Genomic DNA, 20,197 nt, shown 5'->3' with positions numbered 1-20,197 from the left:
TGTATTACGATTTATTTATAATTTACGCAACAAAAATAAACGTTGCACTGGCTCACTTACTGTTGATGAATTGAAATTGTCAGATTTAATGTTAGTAAAAATGTCTCAAATTGAATCCTTTCCAATTGAATATAATATGTTAATGAATAATAATGATTTAAAGAAAAACAATAAATTATGCAAATTAAATATTTTTATGGATGAAAATAAACTACTACGTGTAGGTGGTCGTTTACAAAATTCTGCAATGTTTACATACGCAAAGAAACATCCCTTACTAATTTCTGGTAAACATTGGTTCTCAGTGCTGTTGTTCCGTCACGAGCACAAGCAACTGTCGCACGCAGGTGCGCAAGCGCTGCTTTACAGCGTGCGTGAGTCATACTGGCCAGTCAGCGGCAGGGATCTCGCCCGGCAGGTAGTGCACACTTGCGTTGTATGTACTCGACTGAGAGGCCGAACCCTTACGCCTATCATGGGAAACTTACCACTAGAGAGAATCACTCCAACATTCCCCTTTATGCGTTGTGGAGTGGATTACGCCGGGCCAGTGCTCGTACTCAACCGAAAGGGCAGAGGTGCTAAATTAATCAAATCTTATATTTGCATTTTTATATGTTTTGTAACAAAAGCAGTACATTTAGAATTAGTAAGCGATCTTTCCACAAATTCTTACCTGTTGGCGCTAAAAAGATTTATTTCCAGGCGGGGTAAACCTGCTGAAATTTATTCTGACAATGGTAGAAACTTTGTAGGCCTCATGAACGAATTTAAACATTTTTTATCACAGTCACATTCTGAAATTGCAGACTTTGCTTGTAGTCATGACATTAAATTCAAGTTGATACCACCTTATACGCCTCATTTTGGTGGTTTATGGGAGGCTGGGGTCAAATCATGCAAGCATCACTTGCTTCGAACAGTGGGTAACGCGCATCTGACCTTTGAGGAGATAAGCACTGTTCTTGCACAGATAGAAGCCATCATGAATTCTCGTTCTATCAATCCTCTCTCGTCCGATCCACACGACCTCCTACCTCTTTGCCCATCGCATTTTCTGGTTGGCCGTCCGCTGACAGCGCCTGCTTTCACCGACCTTTCCGAAGAGCCAACTAGTCGTCTCACCCGATATCAAAGAGTGGAGCAGATTCGACAACATTTCTGGACGCGATGGACTAAAGAATATGTCTCAGAGCTGCAGACTCGGATAAAATGGAGTGAACACAAGAGAGACCTACAACCCAATACTCTTGTGGTCATAAAGGAAGACAATTCTCCCCCATTGAAATGGAGCCTCGGTCGTATCATCACCACCATCCCGGGCAAGGATGGAGTATCCCGAGTAGCGGACATCCAAACAACAACTGGAGTGATACGCCGTGCCTTCAGCAAGATCTGCCCGCTATTCCACGAGGATACATTAGAAGCTGGTGCTTCCAAGGCCGGGGGCATAACATAATAATAATTACAATAACGACCTTACTTCGGTTCTCCACTCCCATTAATGTTGGCCAAGCCATGTTTATGGTCGGAGCTTGCCAAGCCGATGTACGGACAGCATATGAAGCTAAATACTATCGCCCGTATTCACAAACATTACTATGAGGTCTCACAGTGCGCGTGGACGCACAGGGCCACACGAACCAATCGCAGAGCTCTATTCAACGCTGTGCGTTCGATGCTGCTTCACTTAAGCAAGCATCGTTTATGAAGACAGGTGACTGGCATCTTTTGACATAGTCTTTATAGCTGCTATTTTGCAAAAAACATGTATAATCTGATGCGTTGTCGACTGTACAGGGTTTAAGAAAGTTTTAAACCAAATAGTGATCTCACGTGTCCTCTTTAACAGATGAATAGCGATACCAATTTTACCGTTTTATAAACATAAAAGTTAGCTCAAGCGTAACTAACTGTCGACGTTTGGTTCATGAAAGGGTGAACACTAAAACATTTCATAGAGCGGCTTGTTGTACGGCTGTTACAAGTAAATGTTCTAGTCTTTTTTTTTTGAAGGGACGCGCGCTGGTAGCTTGAGGAGCTTTTCCAGCTTCACCGGGCAGAGTGGCGAGCTAGCCGTTTGGCGATCGTCGGTGCGCGTGCCGACGAGGCCGAGTGTTCTATAGTCTATACTCACCTTATAAATTAAAGCTATCAGCGCGCCTCTCTTAAAAAATAAACTCAAAACTGTGCTTTATAGAATTGTTTTAGGCTGAGTTGCACTATCTTACTTTAACTTTGACAAACGTCAAAAAACTGTCAAACTCCATACAAAATACGCCAGTTATCGATATACACTCAACATCAAATAAACCGCACCTTCCGCGACGCGAACTTTAAAGATTTTCTTCTGACACAATTATGGTACCCCAACAATATTGGTGTTATTTGAAAGCCCAATAAATATCCTTAAAGAAAAATGCATTTCATTTCTAAATAAATGATAAACATATACCATAAATGTGACTTGAAAATAGACCTCACTTTGGGCTCACCTCTGGGATCAATTAGACCAATTTTTATGGTTATAAAACCAAATAAAGATCTCACGTGTCCTCTTTAACAGATGGATAGCGATTAATCCTAACTTAACAGTTTTATAGTCATAAAAAATGGCTATAGCGTAACTACCTATTTTTTGAAGCAGTGACTCTGGATCCTTGTAAAGACACATTTTTGGGGTAAAAACCTTTCCTTTAATGAAATGAAGTTTAGAACTAGGCTTTAAAATGGTACCTATGTTGGTGGGAAGTGGGGATGCATACGTTTGATAAGTGCTTGTCGCGGGAGGTGCGATTTATTTGATGCCGAGTGTAGTTACGGTCAAAGTTAGGTGGTGCAACTCAGCCTTAGTCTCTGATTCAGCATACCCTTTGACAGGTGTTATTTCAACAAAATAGTCCGAAATGTGTTGTTCACTGTACAGTCTAACAGTCTACACTGTCTAGCTCATACTTACTTGTTAGCAGACTTTGTGGATGAGTTACGTGAGGAAAATTGAGGTAAGATACTAAACATGGCAGGAATATAAATGAAATGTTGACTTTATGGCAGACGTCTGCTTCTAATCTGTAGAGCTGAGCAATTATTTTATTTTATGTGAATACTAGCAACCCGGCTTTGCACGGGTAGATATAGGTAGTATGTAACAAAAAGTCCCGGGAAAGGGCATGGGATAGTTTTTATCCCGGTTTTTAAAACAGGGACGCGCGTGATAAAGATTTTCTGTCACAGACAAAATTCCCGCGGGTGAAGCTGTGGGCGGAAAGCTTAGTAGTGTTTTAATAAATAAAACTTAAAGTTAAAACTCCAACTAATATCTAGCGTCCTAACAGACAAGCTCAGGATAATCCAATAATTGAGTTAGAACTTAGAAATTAATTAAATCCAGGTAACCTCCACAGTTTAACTTCAATGATGTTACTATCCAAAAGTTTGCTAGGTTCAATATTCAATACTGAATAGGGGTATTGAAACTAAGTTACAGGTGTATCACGATATCTCTCAGTATAAATCTTTTGCGGGCAAATCTGATCATCTCGTCCACTCCCTTTTGATTAAATAAGTGGTTGATACTTATCAAGAACTAAGAGAGTAATATCTCAATTTATCACAGCCTATTTATAGACTAAAACTGTACCTATACATAAAATTATTTTCGTTTATCACGTCGATAAAGACACGTAAGAAAACTTTAATATCAACAAGAAAAACAACAACATAACCCTGAAAAGAGGTTATCGAATAAATTGTTGTTCTTCAGAGTAAGGCTAAGAACTCACGGGCTCACGAACTCACTCACTTGCGGGCCCGCAGCTTCTGTAGAATGCAGATACTTATGTAAAAAACTAATGCACAACTCACGACGTGGTTTTCGCCCGCAGCGGGCGCGGTTGTATGCGAGTCCCGTGGCACCGGCGGACGATTAGTAGAATCGCGCGGCCCGCGGTAACCGCAGCTTCGACGGTTCTCGCCCGCGCGAAAACCGCCTGATAGTGGGCGAACATTTTGTACCAGTGACTTAGCGCGCGGTGCGATTTTCACCAGTGGGCGCGCCGTGAGTTCTTAGAATAACCGCGTAATAATAACCGCTCTCGCGAGTTTTGAAATAAAACCGCCGAGGGCGCGGGTGAAAATCGCGCCGTGAGTTCTTAGCTACGTTTAAATTGTTATCTTTCTAAATCTAAGTAAAATTTTAACTTCAATTACAGCTTTGTTCAAAGGGATGAAACATCTGGTTTGTGATGAAATAATGATAGAAACGAATAGAAAAACTGAAAGTAGAAAGAATTTTAAATCCTACGTAAGCCATTTTTGCATTAAAACTTTGTCGTCAAAGACTAGACGTAAAAAACTAGCGCGAAACCTCATGATGTCGGATCAACCGTCTGTTTGTGACAACTGTAAGTACATCAGATTACGCATTTTTGTAGGAAAATAGCACCTATCACAACTAAATAAGGTACCCGAGTTCTTCTATGAATTAATTACTCGTTTTGTAGATTCCGCGCGGTGATGATAAAAAAACTTAGAAGTAGAGATAGGTGAAGCTTCTGTAGGAATGACGAGAATATTAAGTATTATTACTATTAAAACCGTGTTTCTCTATTTTAATTGACATGGAACACGAAAGTTTAAAATCTTATACAATTTATTAATAACATGAAAAAGATACTTGATTATAAGTACCTACTAGATACGTATGTACTTTCCAAAGTTTTATTACCAAAAATGTAATAAGATAAATCAATAACCATGACCTAAATCCGATGGGTGATTTACTGTGATTTTTCGTTGTGGACTGTCACAGTCACAGGTGACTAAGGCTGGGTTGCACCATCTTACTTTAACTTTGACAAATGTCAAAAATCTGTCAAACTTTATATAAAAAACACCGGTTATTCGTCAAAGCGGTCAAACTTAGGTGGTGCAACTCAGCCTAAGTTAGACATTGTGGGGTCTTAATATTATGCAATCGTAATAGATGTCAATTTGCCATAAAAATGGGTACCTAGTCTGATGTACTGTCGTCTGTACAAAAAGTGAACTGAATGCTTAATATTTCCTAATCAATTTTTGAACAATATAAGAATACATAGTGTTGGCGACAGATCTGGTAACACCGATGCTAGGCGATGGTCTATGGTCTAACAGCCTAGCCACGGTGTTAGCCATCTTGTTTTTCGATATAATTCTGTTACTTTTGCTGTAAGTGATCTGAAATACAGTTTTGTATTTAAAGTTAAGCATTTTCCATTTCTGTAGCTAATACATAGCAATGACAGTTAAAACAACCATTAAGCAGGTAAATAAATGAAATGCTATCACGACTATGTATCTATGCTTGTTGCTTTCACCTTGTGGAGGTATATGAGCTGCCTAATCTCACAATCAGATTAGGAGCGTTGTGCGACAATTATATCTATTGTGTTTTAATTCCAATTACTAAATGTCTCGTTTAATTAAATTAAACATTAAGAGACAGCATTATGTATAGTTATTATTACAACATTTTCACTGAGATAGGTTTACCTAATGTTTTAATAGCATTATCTATCTTGCAAAGATCATTTATTTCATTTTGACAATGATAATAATCACATCATTTTAATTGCGACTTAATACCTATATAAATTCCTTGGTGATTTTAATCTTTAGTAGGAATTTCCTTTATTAATTATAGTAAAGGGTTTTATCTCGATTACATCCTGATATTATTAACCCCTCTACTAGTTAGCAGTTCATAAAAAGTTAATGTCTGCGTTCACTGGGTAAATGATAGGAAAACTTATTTATCTTTATGCGTGAAAAACTGTAGGCGCAAGTAGTCTACTAATGCGAGACATAATTTTATTTACGATCAGAAAAATTGCTGTATCTTAAGCTGTACGAACAAAGGTCGGTATTACGTGAAAGTCTAGCTAAACTTGCGAAAACGTATTGTGCTTACACAATAGGCCTTTGGCTCACCGGTGCCATTATGCTCCATTTATAATCTACTACATGCATGATACGAGCGATACAGTATAGTAATAGACCAATCTATAGCATCTAAACAATACCTTTTGTGATGGCTAATCGAAGTGTGTAAGGTGAAAATGGCGTGGCAAAGTTATAATAATATTGTGTACTACATAATGTTATTATGATTAATTATAAATTGTAAAAAAGCTTTAATCATTGTATCGTCATCATCATTTCAGCCACAGGACGTCCACTGCTGAACATAGGCCTCCACCAATGATTTTCACATCGCGTGATTGGAAGCGGCCTGCATCCAGCGCCTTCCTACCTTTATGAGGTCGTCAACGACAATCATTGTTTACTAATTCAGTATATTATAATGGATGGAATTCCACAAGGACCAGGCGTTTCCTAGCTTTCTTGACTAGATTGCCGGCCCACTGAGTGAAGGACTGCCTAAACTTCGTATTCCAGTCTGTGGTTGCTATTTGAGATTTTTTCTACTATAACGGCCATCATTTCTATTAGCAATGCGAATTCTTCGGTTACTTAGTTCTTTTCTTCTTCCACCAAAACGCAGAGGAGAGAGATGTGTTTGGATAACCAAAAAGATTTGCTATAATCAAGGGGCAGTGACCGGGTAGATAGCTCGTAGAGATACTGGCCGTTGGGGCAGAAAAGTTCTCGAGTGGCGACTATGGGCTGTAAGACGTACTTAGCGTGGACAGGCCCCCCACTAGGTGGACCGACGATCTGGTGAAGATCGCAGGAAGAGCCTGGATGCGGGAAGCGTAGGACCGGTAGTTATGGAAGTCCTTGGGGAGGCCTTTGTCCAGCAGTGGACGTCATTTAACTGAAACGAACGAGCCAAACAGATTCGTTATTTTCACCTCTCCGCTCCTCTTCGGCTTGGTATACAAACAGCTTCGTAGTAATCGGGCCTTGCAGAGTGCCTTTAATATAATTAATGACGTGACAGTACAACAGTGTAGGTACTTGTTACTAATACGATCATTGTGCTTCTTAAACACAGCTGCGTTTACGTCAAAGTACTAACTTAATTAATACTTCACACATTAGAAAGTCTCTCGCGTCTCAAGGTCGCGAATATTTTGAAGTTAAACCCTGTAGACGGTAAAATATTAAATAACAAAGACCAATTTTCAACCGACTTCAAAAAAGGAGGAGGTTCTCAATTCGACCCGTATGTTTTTTTTTTTCTATGTTTGTTACGCGATAACTCCGCCAATTATGAACCGATTTGAACAAATCTTTTTTCGGCGTATAGGTAATACCTCAAAGGTGGTCTCATTTAAATTTAATAATAAAAAAACAACCCCTAAGGGTGGAAAATTGGGGATGAACTTTTTTATACGCAATATCTCCGCCGATTATAAACCAACTTGAACGATTATTTTTTTGTTGAATAGGTATTATCAAAAGGGTGGTTTCATGCGAATTTGAAGAAAATATTTCACCCCCAAGGGTGGAAAATTGGGGATGAACTTTTTTATACACAATATCTCCGCCGATTATGAACCAATTGTTTTTGGTCTCAGTGTACTGCCTACCTTCAGTGGTAACATCAAGGTAATAATTAGTTAACTAAAAAGCATGAAATAAGTAAAATTTTATAAAAAAAACGCTGCGCCCCCCGTCCCGCGCCCCACTACCCGCGCTCGCCCATGAGTCAGTCAACTATCAGCCACAATCAGCTGTGAGTTCAAAGACGACTACTGGACGGAGCTTAATCCAAATCTACACTAAAAATGTAATGAGTAAATTAGTTACTTACACCTTATCACGTTACGAGTTTATTTTTTGTTCTAAAAACTAATTAATTAAGTAGGTCTTTAATAAAAAAACCTTTTACACGAATTTGCTTCCTTCCGCAAAATAAAAAATTTTACAGAACCTACATTTTTTTTTATTTAAACCATGCTTTTATGTGTGTGATAAGCTTGTACCTAGTTACTTATCATTCAAAAGTACTGTAAACAGATGACAATAATGCTCTTTCATACAGGTTCGTTATTCCTTACATTTCTAGCTCTCTACCTTAATAACTTTTACGTCTTTACGATAGTAATTATTAAAATAAAACTTAACTTACCGCAAACTGAACACCTAGAAATAACACACTGGCAAACTCTTGTTCCTTCACTTTCGATAGGAGATAAGACAAAATTTTGTTTTTAAACTCGATTGATTTCAGTATCTAAACAAAATTTCTATCATGTNTCTTGGCACCGACTCCAGAAGTATCAATCATGGTATACCTACATAAATATTAATAATTCGTCCTAATAAATAAGTAGGTAATTAGTAATTATTTTTCTACGTTTTAGTGTAGGTTTTTTGGAGTCGGTTATATTTTTTTTTATAAAATTTTACTTATATTAGATAATTCTCTTATTTATGATCTTCTAAAATTGACTTAAGTCTGACGAATGAGACTTATGCCCGTTTTCATCATTAATTCCTAATTTTTAATTGACCCCTATGGTAACACATAACAGGAATTTTGCTTTCATAGGGGTCACTTAAAAATTAGAGATTGTTGATGAAAACGGGCATTAATGTCAAATCTCACTTAATAGTTTTTTAATTAATCTATCATATAAACCAAGACTTTACTATGAGAAAGTTTCTGACAACGTGCTACGTGTGGATGTTTGTTTCTCCTTCACGCAAAAACTACTGGACGGATTAAGATGTTAAACTTTTACTTTCCACTACATTTGAAAGAAGCAACTGGACTTTAACGCGAAATTTATTACGTAGTTACTAAAGTACTTACAACTTGACGTTTGTACATTTATTATGCACTACACAAGTACGAGTACATACAAACTTCAAGCTGTAAGTAGGTACTATAGTATACTGCATTATAAATAATTCGCGTTTAAGTGCCGTTGCTCACAATTTCAAATAAACTAGACGGATGTGAAGAAAAACTTCACAGAAAATATAATAATAATTCTTCTCTTTGTTTCAGAGTAAAACACTAGATTTAGCGCTAGTGTCAATATACAGAGGAGGAGTGGAGCTGGCGTCCGTCAGCCAATATGCAGGGTCACCATACAATACTACAGATCGGTGAGTATTCTTTTTCTTTACATAAGACGACGTTATTTAAATCTTCTTTTTTAAAAAAGTAGATTTTGTTTCGTATGAACATTGTAAGTACAATAAAAAATAATAAACGGTGAATAATATGTCACCTACGCATATATTGTGATGATAGTGAAACGGCTGTGCCACATTTTGACTAAGGGGTGGAGTTTGCTTAGTCAGAACTTCTAGTTAGGAGCTTGGCTCTATACATTATAAGATCTGACAACTTTTTACAATACGAGCCGTATTGTCTACTCCATACGGTATCGTGGTGTCTTGACAACATTTACACGGTTAGGTCAAAAGTCTGAAAAACAGCTTACTCGTATCGAATAGGCAGATTTTAGTAACTTAACTGACGCGGCGAACTCCGTACCACCTATGTATAAGATATTAAACTTTCGCGTTCCATTTCAACCTATGTTTATCAGAAATATTTAAGGAATTTAATCGTGAAATATTTTTTCAAATCGGTCTTGTATTTTCGGATCCTATTTAAAACAAAATATAGTCAAATCTTTCCTCTTGTTAAAATTTGTGTACATTAGCTGATTCACTACTTGCTGATTATTTCACTTTTGAACTTTAGATCAAGTCTTTCTACTACAAACCAAAATTCAGACAAAGTCGCCGACAAAACCTAGTTGTAGTATGTACTTAAATGTACTACATAAAGGAAGAAACATAAACTGCATCGTCCCGAGCCGGCTGGGTTCGTTTGCCACCAATTTGGCCACGTCTCGTCGCGCCGCGTCGCACGCCGCCGCAAATTGCCTACATGCTTCTATAGGTTTTACCGCAGTTATAATAAAGTTCAAATTCAGTAGACTTGCACATGGTACATGCATCGCAGACATTGTTAATGGTCTGTGGCAACGCTAAATCGGCTTTAGGCTTAGGATGCGCGCTGCGAAAAGCTTTTATCACGCCGTTTTATTGATTTTATATTTTGACATCTAAAATCATCGATAAGATCTATCGCGCGCATCCCAGACCGGTTGGGTTTATCTCCCACGTGATATTTTTTTACTCAGAACGGGAAAGCTGGTCTGATTGTTTAATGTAAATAGTAGTTTAGCCGAAATTGGAAGTGAGCTCTACCCGGAATCGTCAACCATAGAGGAACTGGCTCTCTTTCCTCCAACTGCCATGATCATGCTCTGAAATAGATGCGATTCTATTGGAAGCAATTAAGTTTATTATTTCTTTTTTCAGAGCCTTGCTTATTTTTGGGATACTAAACGCTGTTAAAAATATTTTAAGATAAGCTCGGAGGCTAAATACTATTGATAAAAATTATACAGATTTTCTACGAGTCAATTGCTAAATTTTCTTGGCTCTATCTTATTATAAGAAGTGTGTACGAACAGATTAATAAACAAAGGTCACGACATACAACCTTTTATCGGCCTCGAGTCAAGGGACCACTTGAAAAAGCTACATTCATCAATGTGATCTTACTGAATACCTTTGTCGATTGCAGCTTTACGTAGCTTACGAAAACGAAAACCCGCGCGCATAGACAAATAGCGTACGTTTTGGAATCGATATCTATTTCGAATATTGATAGTTGCAAATGGTAACGGAGTCTAACTTTTTTATTAAGTAATTAAGGAGAGTGGACATTTAATCTTAATAATGCAGAATATTGCGTTTTATATTACACTAGCTGACCCGGCGAACTTTGTTCCGCCTTAATGGCAATAAATAAGCAGACTTTTTTTTTTAATTTCGAACGGGATAAAAAGTATCCTATGTCCTTTTCCTGGCTCTAAACTACCTCCCTGACAATTTTCAGCTAAATCGGTTCAGCCGTTCTTGAGTTATAAGTGGAGTAACTAACACGACTTTCTTTTATATAATAGATAGATATAGATAGATTAATCGGATTTTTGTTGCTAAAAAGTGGTGATTTGTGTTACATAAAACTAAAATGTAATACTGCTGTATGCGCATTTTCAGTATTTTCTTTTTTGAGCTATGCTGTGATTATCGCTACATTTAAAGTAAGAATAAATATTTACACTATTGTATGAATTCTATTTCAAAAAGACTTTTTCACATTGAACCTGTATCTATTCATTTAACAGTCAGCTCGAAACTAATTCAAAATCTAGACCAATTCTAATTTTCTTCAGCAATAACAATAAACTAAGTGCTAAAAGTGGTAAACACATAAACCGTACCATAAGTCCTTACTTAAAGAACTATTTAATGTGTTTACGTATGTCTTATGCCTCCATAAAGCGTAATAAAACTATTAACGAACGAACCAACTGCTTGGAGTGCTGTAGACCGTTTAGAACTGTCTTTCGCACGTACGAGTTAGTGTCGCATAGCTAAGTTTAAGCGGATTCATTGAAAGTTTTTAGCCTCTGGGACCTGACTTGGTCGGGTTTAAGATGTACTGAGCCCCGATTACGGTAACTTTTAACGTCTACAATCCAGACGCGTTTCTGATTCTGCAATATGATTGGTCAAAACAGCTGACGTGCGCTGTTGAACGACCAATCGTATCGCAGAATCGAGAAGCGTGTCTGGATTGTTGACGTTAAAAATTACCGTAATCGGGGCTCTGGCAACACACGACGCTAAGCATGAGTATACAACAGCTTATAGGTCTAGACCGGTGGAATTTTCTAATGCCACCTGGAGGGAAAGTAGTATTAATACTGTAGATAGAAAATTTTACTGAAAGAAAACATTCCTTTATTTTTGAAAAGAAAGAGAACTGCATTCAAAGATTTTCGAAATTTTTTCGAAAATTCACTACCGTACCATACAATTTTCTGTACATAATTAAAATAATTTAAGATTTTATGGGATTCCTTTCATTTGATTTATCAAGTTTGTTAGAGAAATATCATCCTTATACTTGACCCTAACGATCGATGCAATAAAAAGCCACGATAGCCGAACGGTGAAGGGGTCGGACTGGCCGACTCGTGATCCGGGGAACGCGGGTTCGGTCCCCGCCGCCGCTCGACTATTGTGGTGAGCTCACTCGTGACACAAGCATATTTAGCTTAGTACGAGGGGTTAACGAGAGTATTAGTAATTTGTGTAATAACAAATTACTAATAATCTTTATTAACCCATTAACGCCCAAATGAAAACTACGGTCAATTTCACATAGCCAATGTTTATTTTCTTTATAAAAATACTTCAGAAATAATACTAAACAGAAAGAAATTCAAAAACAAAATCAGAAGTTAGGTTTTCAGGGGTGTACTAAGTTTAGTACAATGGGCGCTTATGAGTCATATTGAGCAAAGTCTTCTCCATCCTGTCACAGTGTTTTCAGGCACTTGCAATAAGCTGTTTTGACTCTATTGAAACACACAGTAATTTTAAGCTGTCAAATCAGCTTGTTTGCTGGTTTATTTTGATTATAACCATTATTTCATATTTTTTCTCCACCAACTAGAGCAACTACTTTNAAAAAAACAGGGTGTAATTTTAACAAGATTTTAGTTGGTTCGATTCCCGGGTGTGGCAAGCAAATTTTTGGAAATCTTTGAATGCAGTTCTATTTCTTTTCAAAAATAAAGGAATGTTTTCTTTAAGTAAAATGTTCTATCTACAGTATTAAGAGTACTTTCCCTCCAGGTGGCATTACAAAATTCCACCCTGTATATATTATATTATATTTATAGTGCTAGCACTGACACAGTCAGTACCCGAGCTTTGGGAGCGGCACGGGAGGGTTTTTGAGACGTAAAAAGTCAGCGAAACTTCAGAAATAGTTCCAAAATACTGAACTGTCCTATCCATGACATTGACAGCGGGGCGCCACCGTCAATACCGGATCGCTGGTTCCGATTTTTGCCATGTTGGAAACCATATAGTTGAACGATGGTAGCGCCCCCCTGTCATTGGTTTGGTGGGACACTTCAGCTTGGGTCATCTATACGCTTTAGATAATTTGTATGCTCTGTCACGTCATAATTTTTTTATATCAATGTCACCCCTGCTGTACCGCTCCCATACCTCAGGCACTGAGTTAAGCGCCACTATCTATATATATGTTACGGCTAAAGATAGGTGTGAACATAAACTTAAGATTACCCGGCTAAACTTAAGTTTATCTTCGAGAAGCGGCTAAAGTTCGTTAACATGTTAGTTGCGTCGTGATATTCCATCTTTAGCCGGCTAATATACACATTAGCCAAAACGAAACGGCTAAAAATGTATTCGATGGGCGCGCCAGACCAGCGGAGGGCTTGAGGGGGCGGAGGGGAGACAACGCGCATTTTGTAATTTTAAATACCTACAGAAGATTCTGTAACGACCAATTGGTTCCTTATTATTTTATTTTAATTATTAGGTAGATTTTGTTTTGAGTAATTAATATTTTGTTATTGTAATAATTGTAATTTTGAATACCTACATAGGTACATAAAAGTATGTGTAATGAAAGTGATTATTTTATAATAATAAAGTTTTCGTTTCAAAATAGTAAACATTATTACATTGATTCCTTTTCGATTTCCTTCTACATTTTCAGCCAAGGGCCTGCGGTTACACTTAAGTTTAGCCGGCTAAAGATAGAAGAAACTAACATTAACACCTCGTCGAAGATAAACTTAAGTTTAGCCGGCTAATCTTAAGTTTATGTTCACACCTATCTTTAGCCGTAACATATATAAAAGAAAATCGTGTTAGTTACTCCACTTATAACTCAAGAACGGCTGAACCGATTCAGCTTAAAATTGTCAGGGAGGTAGTTTAGAGCCAGGAGAAGGACATAGGATACTTTTTATCCCGTTCGAAATAAAAAAAGTCTGCTTATTTATTGCCATTAAGGCGGAACAAAATTCGCCGGGTCAGCTAGTAGTACATAATTTTTTGAGACAAGGAAATAAGTACTTTAGTGAACTTTTCATCAATAAAAGTTACAAGTTATTTCAAGTAATTTTAGCACTATGGTTTCACGTTGTTCACAGATGAATAAGCTTAAATTAAACTTGCAAATGTTGACAGGCTTACAAATACTTTCTTTACTCACTTACCAAGGTTACGAAAAGTGCCACAGACATTTTAAGTCCACACCTCTCATTCCATCCCCCTAAAACCTAAAACGAGCCCCACAACAAAGAAAAAAACGCGAAGCATCTTCAAAATTTGTATCAAAACTCCAAACTTCGGAACATGTTCCACCAAACACGTATGAGAGCTCGCAAAATTCCCTAAACTTTCACTCCCACACCTACTGCTAGTCAAAGATTAGTGTGGAACTCAATTAAACCAACGAAGTTTCCCGGATCGCGATCCGTGTGATTAAATTTTCCCAGGAAAAGTGCCTCGTGATCCGAATTCCGGAATAACTTGCGGTGCAGGATAGTGTTGCGTGTAATCGATACGGTATCGATTGTTAGTCGGTACGCCATGTTCGGTTCATCAGTCGATAAAATTTAGCAATATCTCTAATAAAAATTTATAAAATTCTCGTGTTTGTAAAATGAACTTCTCCAAAACGGCTTGGCTGATTCTTATGATTTGTGTGTAAGTATATTTAGTAGGTTTGAGAATAGACAGGATTTAAACTGTTTTTATACCATTAATTGATTTTTAACTTTCGCGTTGCATAATTTAATTAATTTGAATAGGTTTTAACGCGATACGCGGAGAGATAATACTGTTTTATTATACCAATAAATACAAAACAACGCTTGCTGGGTCAGCTAGTTATAATAATAAAAGTAACAAATCCTTGTCAACTGTTAGTGAATTAACTGTAATCAATGGTGATCTTCATAAATATTCAAAGGTCGACGGTGATTGAACTAGCTAGTAGCCCGCGCTAGTTCAATCACTTCTAGTAGGTATGGTATATTGAATAATTAAACCTCTAATTCTATAAGTATCATCATAAATCGATACGAATTATAAGCACTATGGCGTCGATAGTAATTTATTTAGGCTGAGTTGCACCACCTTATTTTAACCGTAACAATAACATTAACCAGGGCTTTTTGTATGGAGGTTGACAGATTTTTGACGTTTGTCAAAGTTAAAGGAAGATGGTGCAACTCAGCCTTAGTGTAAGTTTCTTAGAATCGATATCGAAAATGGCATCATCGATAAAATTATTAAATTTTCCCGCAACACTAGTGCATGTCCTGAGCAGGATTGGAATTCGGCTAATAATTGTTTATGCCGAAATAACGCGGGGTTGGAGCTAGTTTTACAATTAATTTAATTTTATCAGGGTTGCATGGGTCATGTCCGTGAATACCTTTGAAGTTTGCGGTGTACCTACTAGTTCGTGATAAACTCCTTGGAAGGAGTCTCGGTCTGGTTTAGCTATTTAAAAGTTTGTATTTTACATTAATTCTTAATTGCGATTAATTACATTTATATACTTACATGCACTAACACTGTACATAAGGCGGACTTAGTGCCAGTCGGCATTCTCCTCCAGTCAACCTTAGGGCCAAACTTTACATTGATTTTAAAATCGGTTTTCTTAAAGCCACGTTTGTAAAAACGTAGACGACACATTATTTACGATTATTTATATCGATCTCATAATTAAATAAATAAATAAATAAATAAATCTTTGGACAATTTCACACAGCGCCAGCTAGCCCCAAAGTAAGCAACTTAATGCTTGTGTTATGGGTGCTAGCTTAACGGATGTATACTACTTATATACTTTTTTTTTTAAATACATAAATATTATACATAGTCACACCCAGACCCGTCACAGAAATTAAAATTCATGATTTCAATTTCTGCCCGGCCGGGAATCGAACCCGGGACCTCTCGGCATAGTAGTCCGTTCTGAACCACTACACCAAACGGCCGACGAATTATTTAATTATTTATATTAATTAACTGGTAATCAGAATGTACTTCTCATTAACATTTTCAGTGAATTATTTAATTTACAACTTGAAACAATATTATTAAAAAAATATGCAGGGGTGTAGAATGGACCTAAGTAACCTAGTGCTTACTGTCTAACTTAAAAATAAAATAAACCCTCAATTTGGATTAAGAAGTTAATGAGAACCAGAATTGAAAATCTCTCATTAGGTTTTAAGGACAATGCCATTCCTTGATATTCCAAGCTCATTATCTTGATATTCCAACCCCATTGAAACTCAATCTAAATCCAAGGGCTAAAAAAAATTGGTAAAAGGCTATTAAAAAATTGGTAAAAAATATAGCTTATAAATACCGAAAAATCTTTCAAATAATTGTAATCCACACTAATTTACGCTTCTAAATAATGTATTAGAAACACCCTGTGATTAAATTTAACAAAATTACAAACTAAACATGCATTGTCAAAAGTTACTTGAAAACAATGAAAAAATACTTTTCAAAATAAAACACACGTGTTAATTGTCACGGCAAAAACCACATGGCCGATATTAATTGAATTTATTTGTGTATCGCTGAGTGTTGCAATTACAGACATTCAATAAATACTTTACGAAATATGAGGGTGGTACAATTTACCCGGCGGTACAATATACCGTACTCTCCCCTATTTAAAATTACTTTGAAAAAAAAAATAGATTTGCCAAGTTCCCAACTACCTATCCAATTTGTATTAAAATAATTATGCACTACGAATAATTCGGTATGTTCATTCAGAATACAGATAGAGCCGTTTTATATTGTGTTCTAAGGCTGAGTTGTACCACCTAACTTTGACTGTAACTATAGCGATAACCGATGTTTTTCGAATGGAGTTTGACAGATTTATGACGTTTGTCAAAGTTAAAGTGAGATGGTGCCACCCAGCCTAAGTCACTAGCAGCTTCATAATCAGAATAACGGTGTTGCGGACTCACACGGTCGCCTCCTTGGCCGCGCGACACTGGCCACTAAGAAACTATGTTCTTTTTTCTCGACGACTAGTATCGATGTTCTTTTGTTATTTTTCTCGCAATCGTATGCAAATCGCAACTCAAATTAATTGGTAACGATTTACCCGAAGAACAGAACAACGAAGGACATTATATTTACAAACGGTTTGATTTCCCCACTTTCCCATAATTTAATTATTTATTTTTTGTTTATTTAATAACAGTCATGATAGCTCTAACATTACAGGTTACCCCATAATGCTGTTAAAAGTATTGTAGTTTCCACAAAACATAGAAAGAGGTTTCTATCGCCCGTATTCACAAACGATGCTTACTTAAGTGAAGCAGCAAATCGAACGCACAGCGTTGAATACAGCTCTGTGATTGTGTCGTGTGTCACCCTGTGCATCCACGCGCACTGTTAAACCTCATAGTAATGTTTGTGAATATGCGCGCATGTTCTGTGGTAGCGCTAGATTTTTTTGATAGTTCTAACCAACATTTTTCTTCAGACAGGTGAACCTAAAGATCAGCTCGCAGCTCGGCGACTGCTTCAACTGGAGCATGGCGCCGTCCCAAAGCGAGCTGGTGGTCTTCTCGCGGATCAGCGAGCCAGCAGTGGACTTAGAGACCACGCCGCCTGACGGGCCGTGGTTGGAGGCCACGGCGGCCGCTGTACCGTGGAGCCTCGGCGTGGATATCGCCATTTGGAATGCAGTAGGTTAGTACGTCCATGGTCTTCTCACGGTTTAGTAAGCTTGTAGTGGTCTTAGAGACCACGCTGTCTGACGGGCTGTAGTTGGAGGCCACAGCGGCCGCTGTACCGTGGAGCCTCGGAGTGGATATCGCCATTTGGAATGCAGTAGGTTAGTAAAATGACACAAGGTGGACCGACGACCTCATAAAGGTAGCGGGAAGGCGCTAGATGCGGGAAGCTACCAACTGGCCTTTGTGGAAATAATTGGGGGAGGCCTATGTTCAGCAGTGGACGTCATAATATGGCTGAATGATGATGAGGTTAGTAAGTAAACTGTAGCAAGGCGATCAAGATTATTGATTTAACTTATTCCAATTCTGCGTGAATTAATGGAGTTAAAGTTGACACGAATATTATTCACCATTTTACCTAATCCAGTTCCTATCCATATCGATTGGACCGTTTCTAAGATCTAATTCAAAGTTTCTAACAATTTGGCCCTCTATTACCTAATAGTAAATAACTAGTCCCAACACCCACGAAACTTGAAAAATTTCACGCACGCCAAACAGCAATGATAACTTTCCCTAAAATATCGTCCCAAAGAGTTGGTTCCGAGGATTAATGGAAGTGAGCAACTTGCTTGCCCCTTAAAACTTTTTGTACCCAATTTTTTCCTTCCCAACTCGGGCAACCGCGATAGTTCCTAACAACAACACTACTCATCTATCAAATTGCAGGTTGGGCGGGGTGGGGAGAGTGGGGGGCGTGTAGCCGGACCTGTGGTGGGGGGAAGCAGACTAGAAGAAGGTATTGCTCAAGAACTACCTGCGAAGGCTACGGCGAACAGGGCCGCTCTTGTAATTCTTTCGACTGTGAAGGTAAGTTCGCCAATCAATTGCAAGTTTGTACGTGAACGGTAATTTGCTAGTTTGACTTCGGTTCGGCCTCGTTAGCAATTAGTCGATGCTTTAATTAATGTTATTCAACGCCATGTTGTGTGTTATTCTAACGATGGATTGATTTAACTGTGTTGTGTTTAATATTCGTATTTATTTGTATCTCATTGAGAGGCATCTACTTAACACCACAACAATCAAAATTCATTGACGATTTGATTGGAAATTATCCTGCTTTCGCCTCCGAGATTTATTTTACCGTGTAGTACCCCTGTACGACAAGCCAATCCGCACACAATATTCAGCGCAGTAGTAGTAAAAAACAAAAGAGCGGGCAACCCCACCCCTACCACGCTGTGGGCTCGGTGTCCGAGCGGTCTCATTCCTGCGCACGCGCGCGCAACGACCGCACGCAGTATAAGAAAAATGCTTAAGTGACGTCACCAGGACGTTTTTACCGACAAAAAACGTAATTATTTTAAGTTGTGCAGTGTAGTGACGAGAATTAGACCCAACAAATGATCAAACGAACTTACCAAGTGAAGTTCGATCTAAATTATCCTGTTTTCGCCGAAGAGATTTAAGGTCCCTCCCAACCCGAAGATTTCTATATCTTCTTCCCTGGAGGTAAACGTCAATGTCATCTCTTCTCTAAATATAATGAGACCGCTCGGACACCGAGCCCACAGCGTGGTAGTGGTGGGGTTGCCCGCTCTTTTGTTTTTTACTACTACTACGCTGAATATTGTGTGCGGATTGGGTTGTCGTACAGGGGTACTACTACATGGTAAAATAAATCTCTTCGGCGAAAACAGGATAATTTAGATCGAACTTCACTTGGTAAGTTCGTTTGATCATTCAAATAGTGGTTATATTGAAATACAATAAAACGATTTTTATGTAAATTATTTGTTAATAAGTACGTATTATTTCAATATTTAGAAAACATGTAGCATTTTTGGCAAAAATCTCATGAAATCATGATTCACAAAGTTATCATGAAAAATATTCATAAGTTCAATAAATCAACTTAGAATCTTAATTTTCAATAGTCTTTTCAGCTAATGATATATCAGTAATCCTAATATGAAACAGGGGGAAAAAAATTACACACATCAAATAGTGCGAATTAAACACATTCTGGATAAACTTGCTTCGCTCAGTGGAGGAAGCCATACATGTTTTTAAAATGTAGATTTCATTTGAATCTTCAAAATACATGTATGGCACTTGTTTTCATCGCTTAAATCTTGATAGACAGGTACAGGCTTATCATTTCCTAGCATACTTGCCAAAACTACTGTTCTTCTATTTTTCGTTAAATGCTGGTTATTTTTACTTCCGAGATACCGCTTTCTCTCGGATGACATACTGTGGGCTCCATATCATAGATTTTTTCAAATTATTTCAAGAAAAAACGAAAACTAAATGAAAACTATAGACAAAAAAAGTTACGCCAATACTGAGGTGGGGGCCTGAGAGGCCCACAAGAAACTTTAAAATTAATTTACCTACTGAAATTGCGCGTGCAATCACGTGCACTGTTGTTGACAGCCTCGGCGCAATGAAACTCGAAGGTACTAAAAGATTCGGGTGTGTCGTGCACGTGGGAGAGGAGAAATTCAACAATTTGACTTTCGCAAGGCCTGAGAGGCCCCCACGTCAGTAGTTAAAGGTTAAAGACCGACCAGAACACC

The 20,197-nt window shown here is 37.8% G+C and overlaps 1 protein-coding gene across 1 annotated transcript in view; it reads left to right on the top strand.

The window, feature by feature from the left end:
- LOC114354173 (uncharacterized) overlaps window positions 1-18,482 on the top strand; it is a gene marked incomplete at its 3' end in the record, with an annotated part of 58,416 nt that extends 39,934 nt beyond the window's left edge. Inside the window, exons 3-5 of the mRNA XM_028306431.1 lie at window positions 8,963-9,063; window positions 17,417-17,621; window positions 18,342-18,482. Coding sequence (XP_028162232.1) covers window positions 8,963-9,063; window positions 17,417-17,621; window positions 18,342-18,482 — 447 coding nt within the window. The remainder of the gene's footprint in view (window positions 1-8,962; window positions 9,064-17,416; window positions 17,622-18,341) is intronic.
- Window positions 18,483-20,197: the final 1,715 nt, after the last annotated feature.

Source organism: Ostrinia furnacalis, unplaced genomic scaffold (genome assembly GCF_004193835.3).
Source record: "Ostrinia furnacalis isolate ACB-3 unplaced genomic scaffold, ASM419383v2 OfSCF1946, whole genome shotgun sequence".
Taxonomy (NCBI): Eukaryota; Metazoa; Arthropoda; class Insecta; order Lepidoptera; family Crambidae; genus Ostrinia; species Ostrinia furnacalis.
This window is presented reverse-complemented; position numbering and strand designations above follow the sequence as displayed.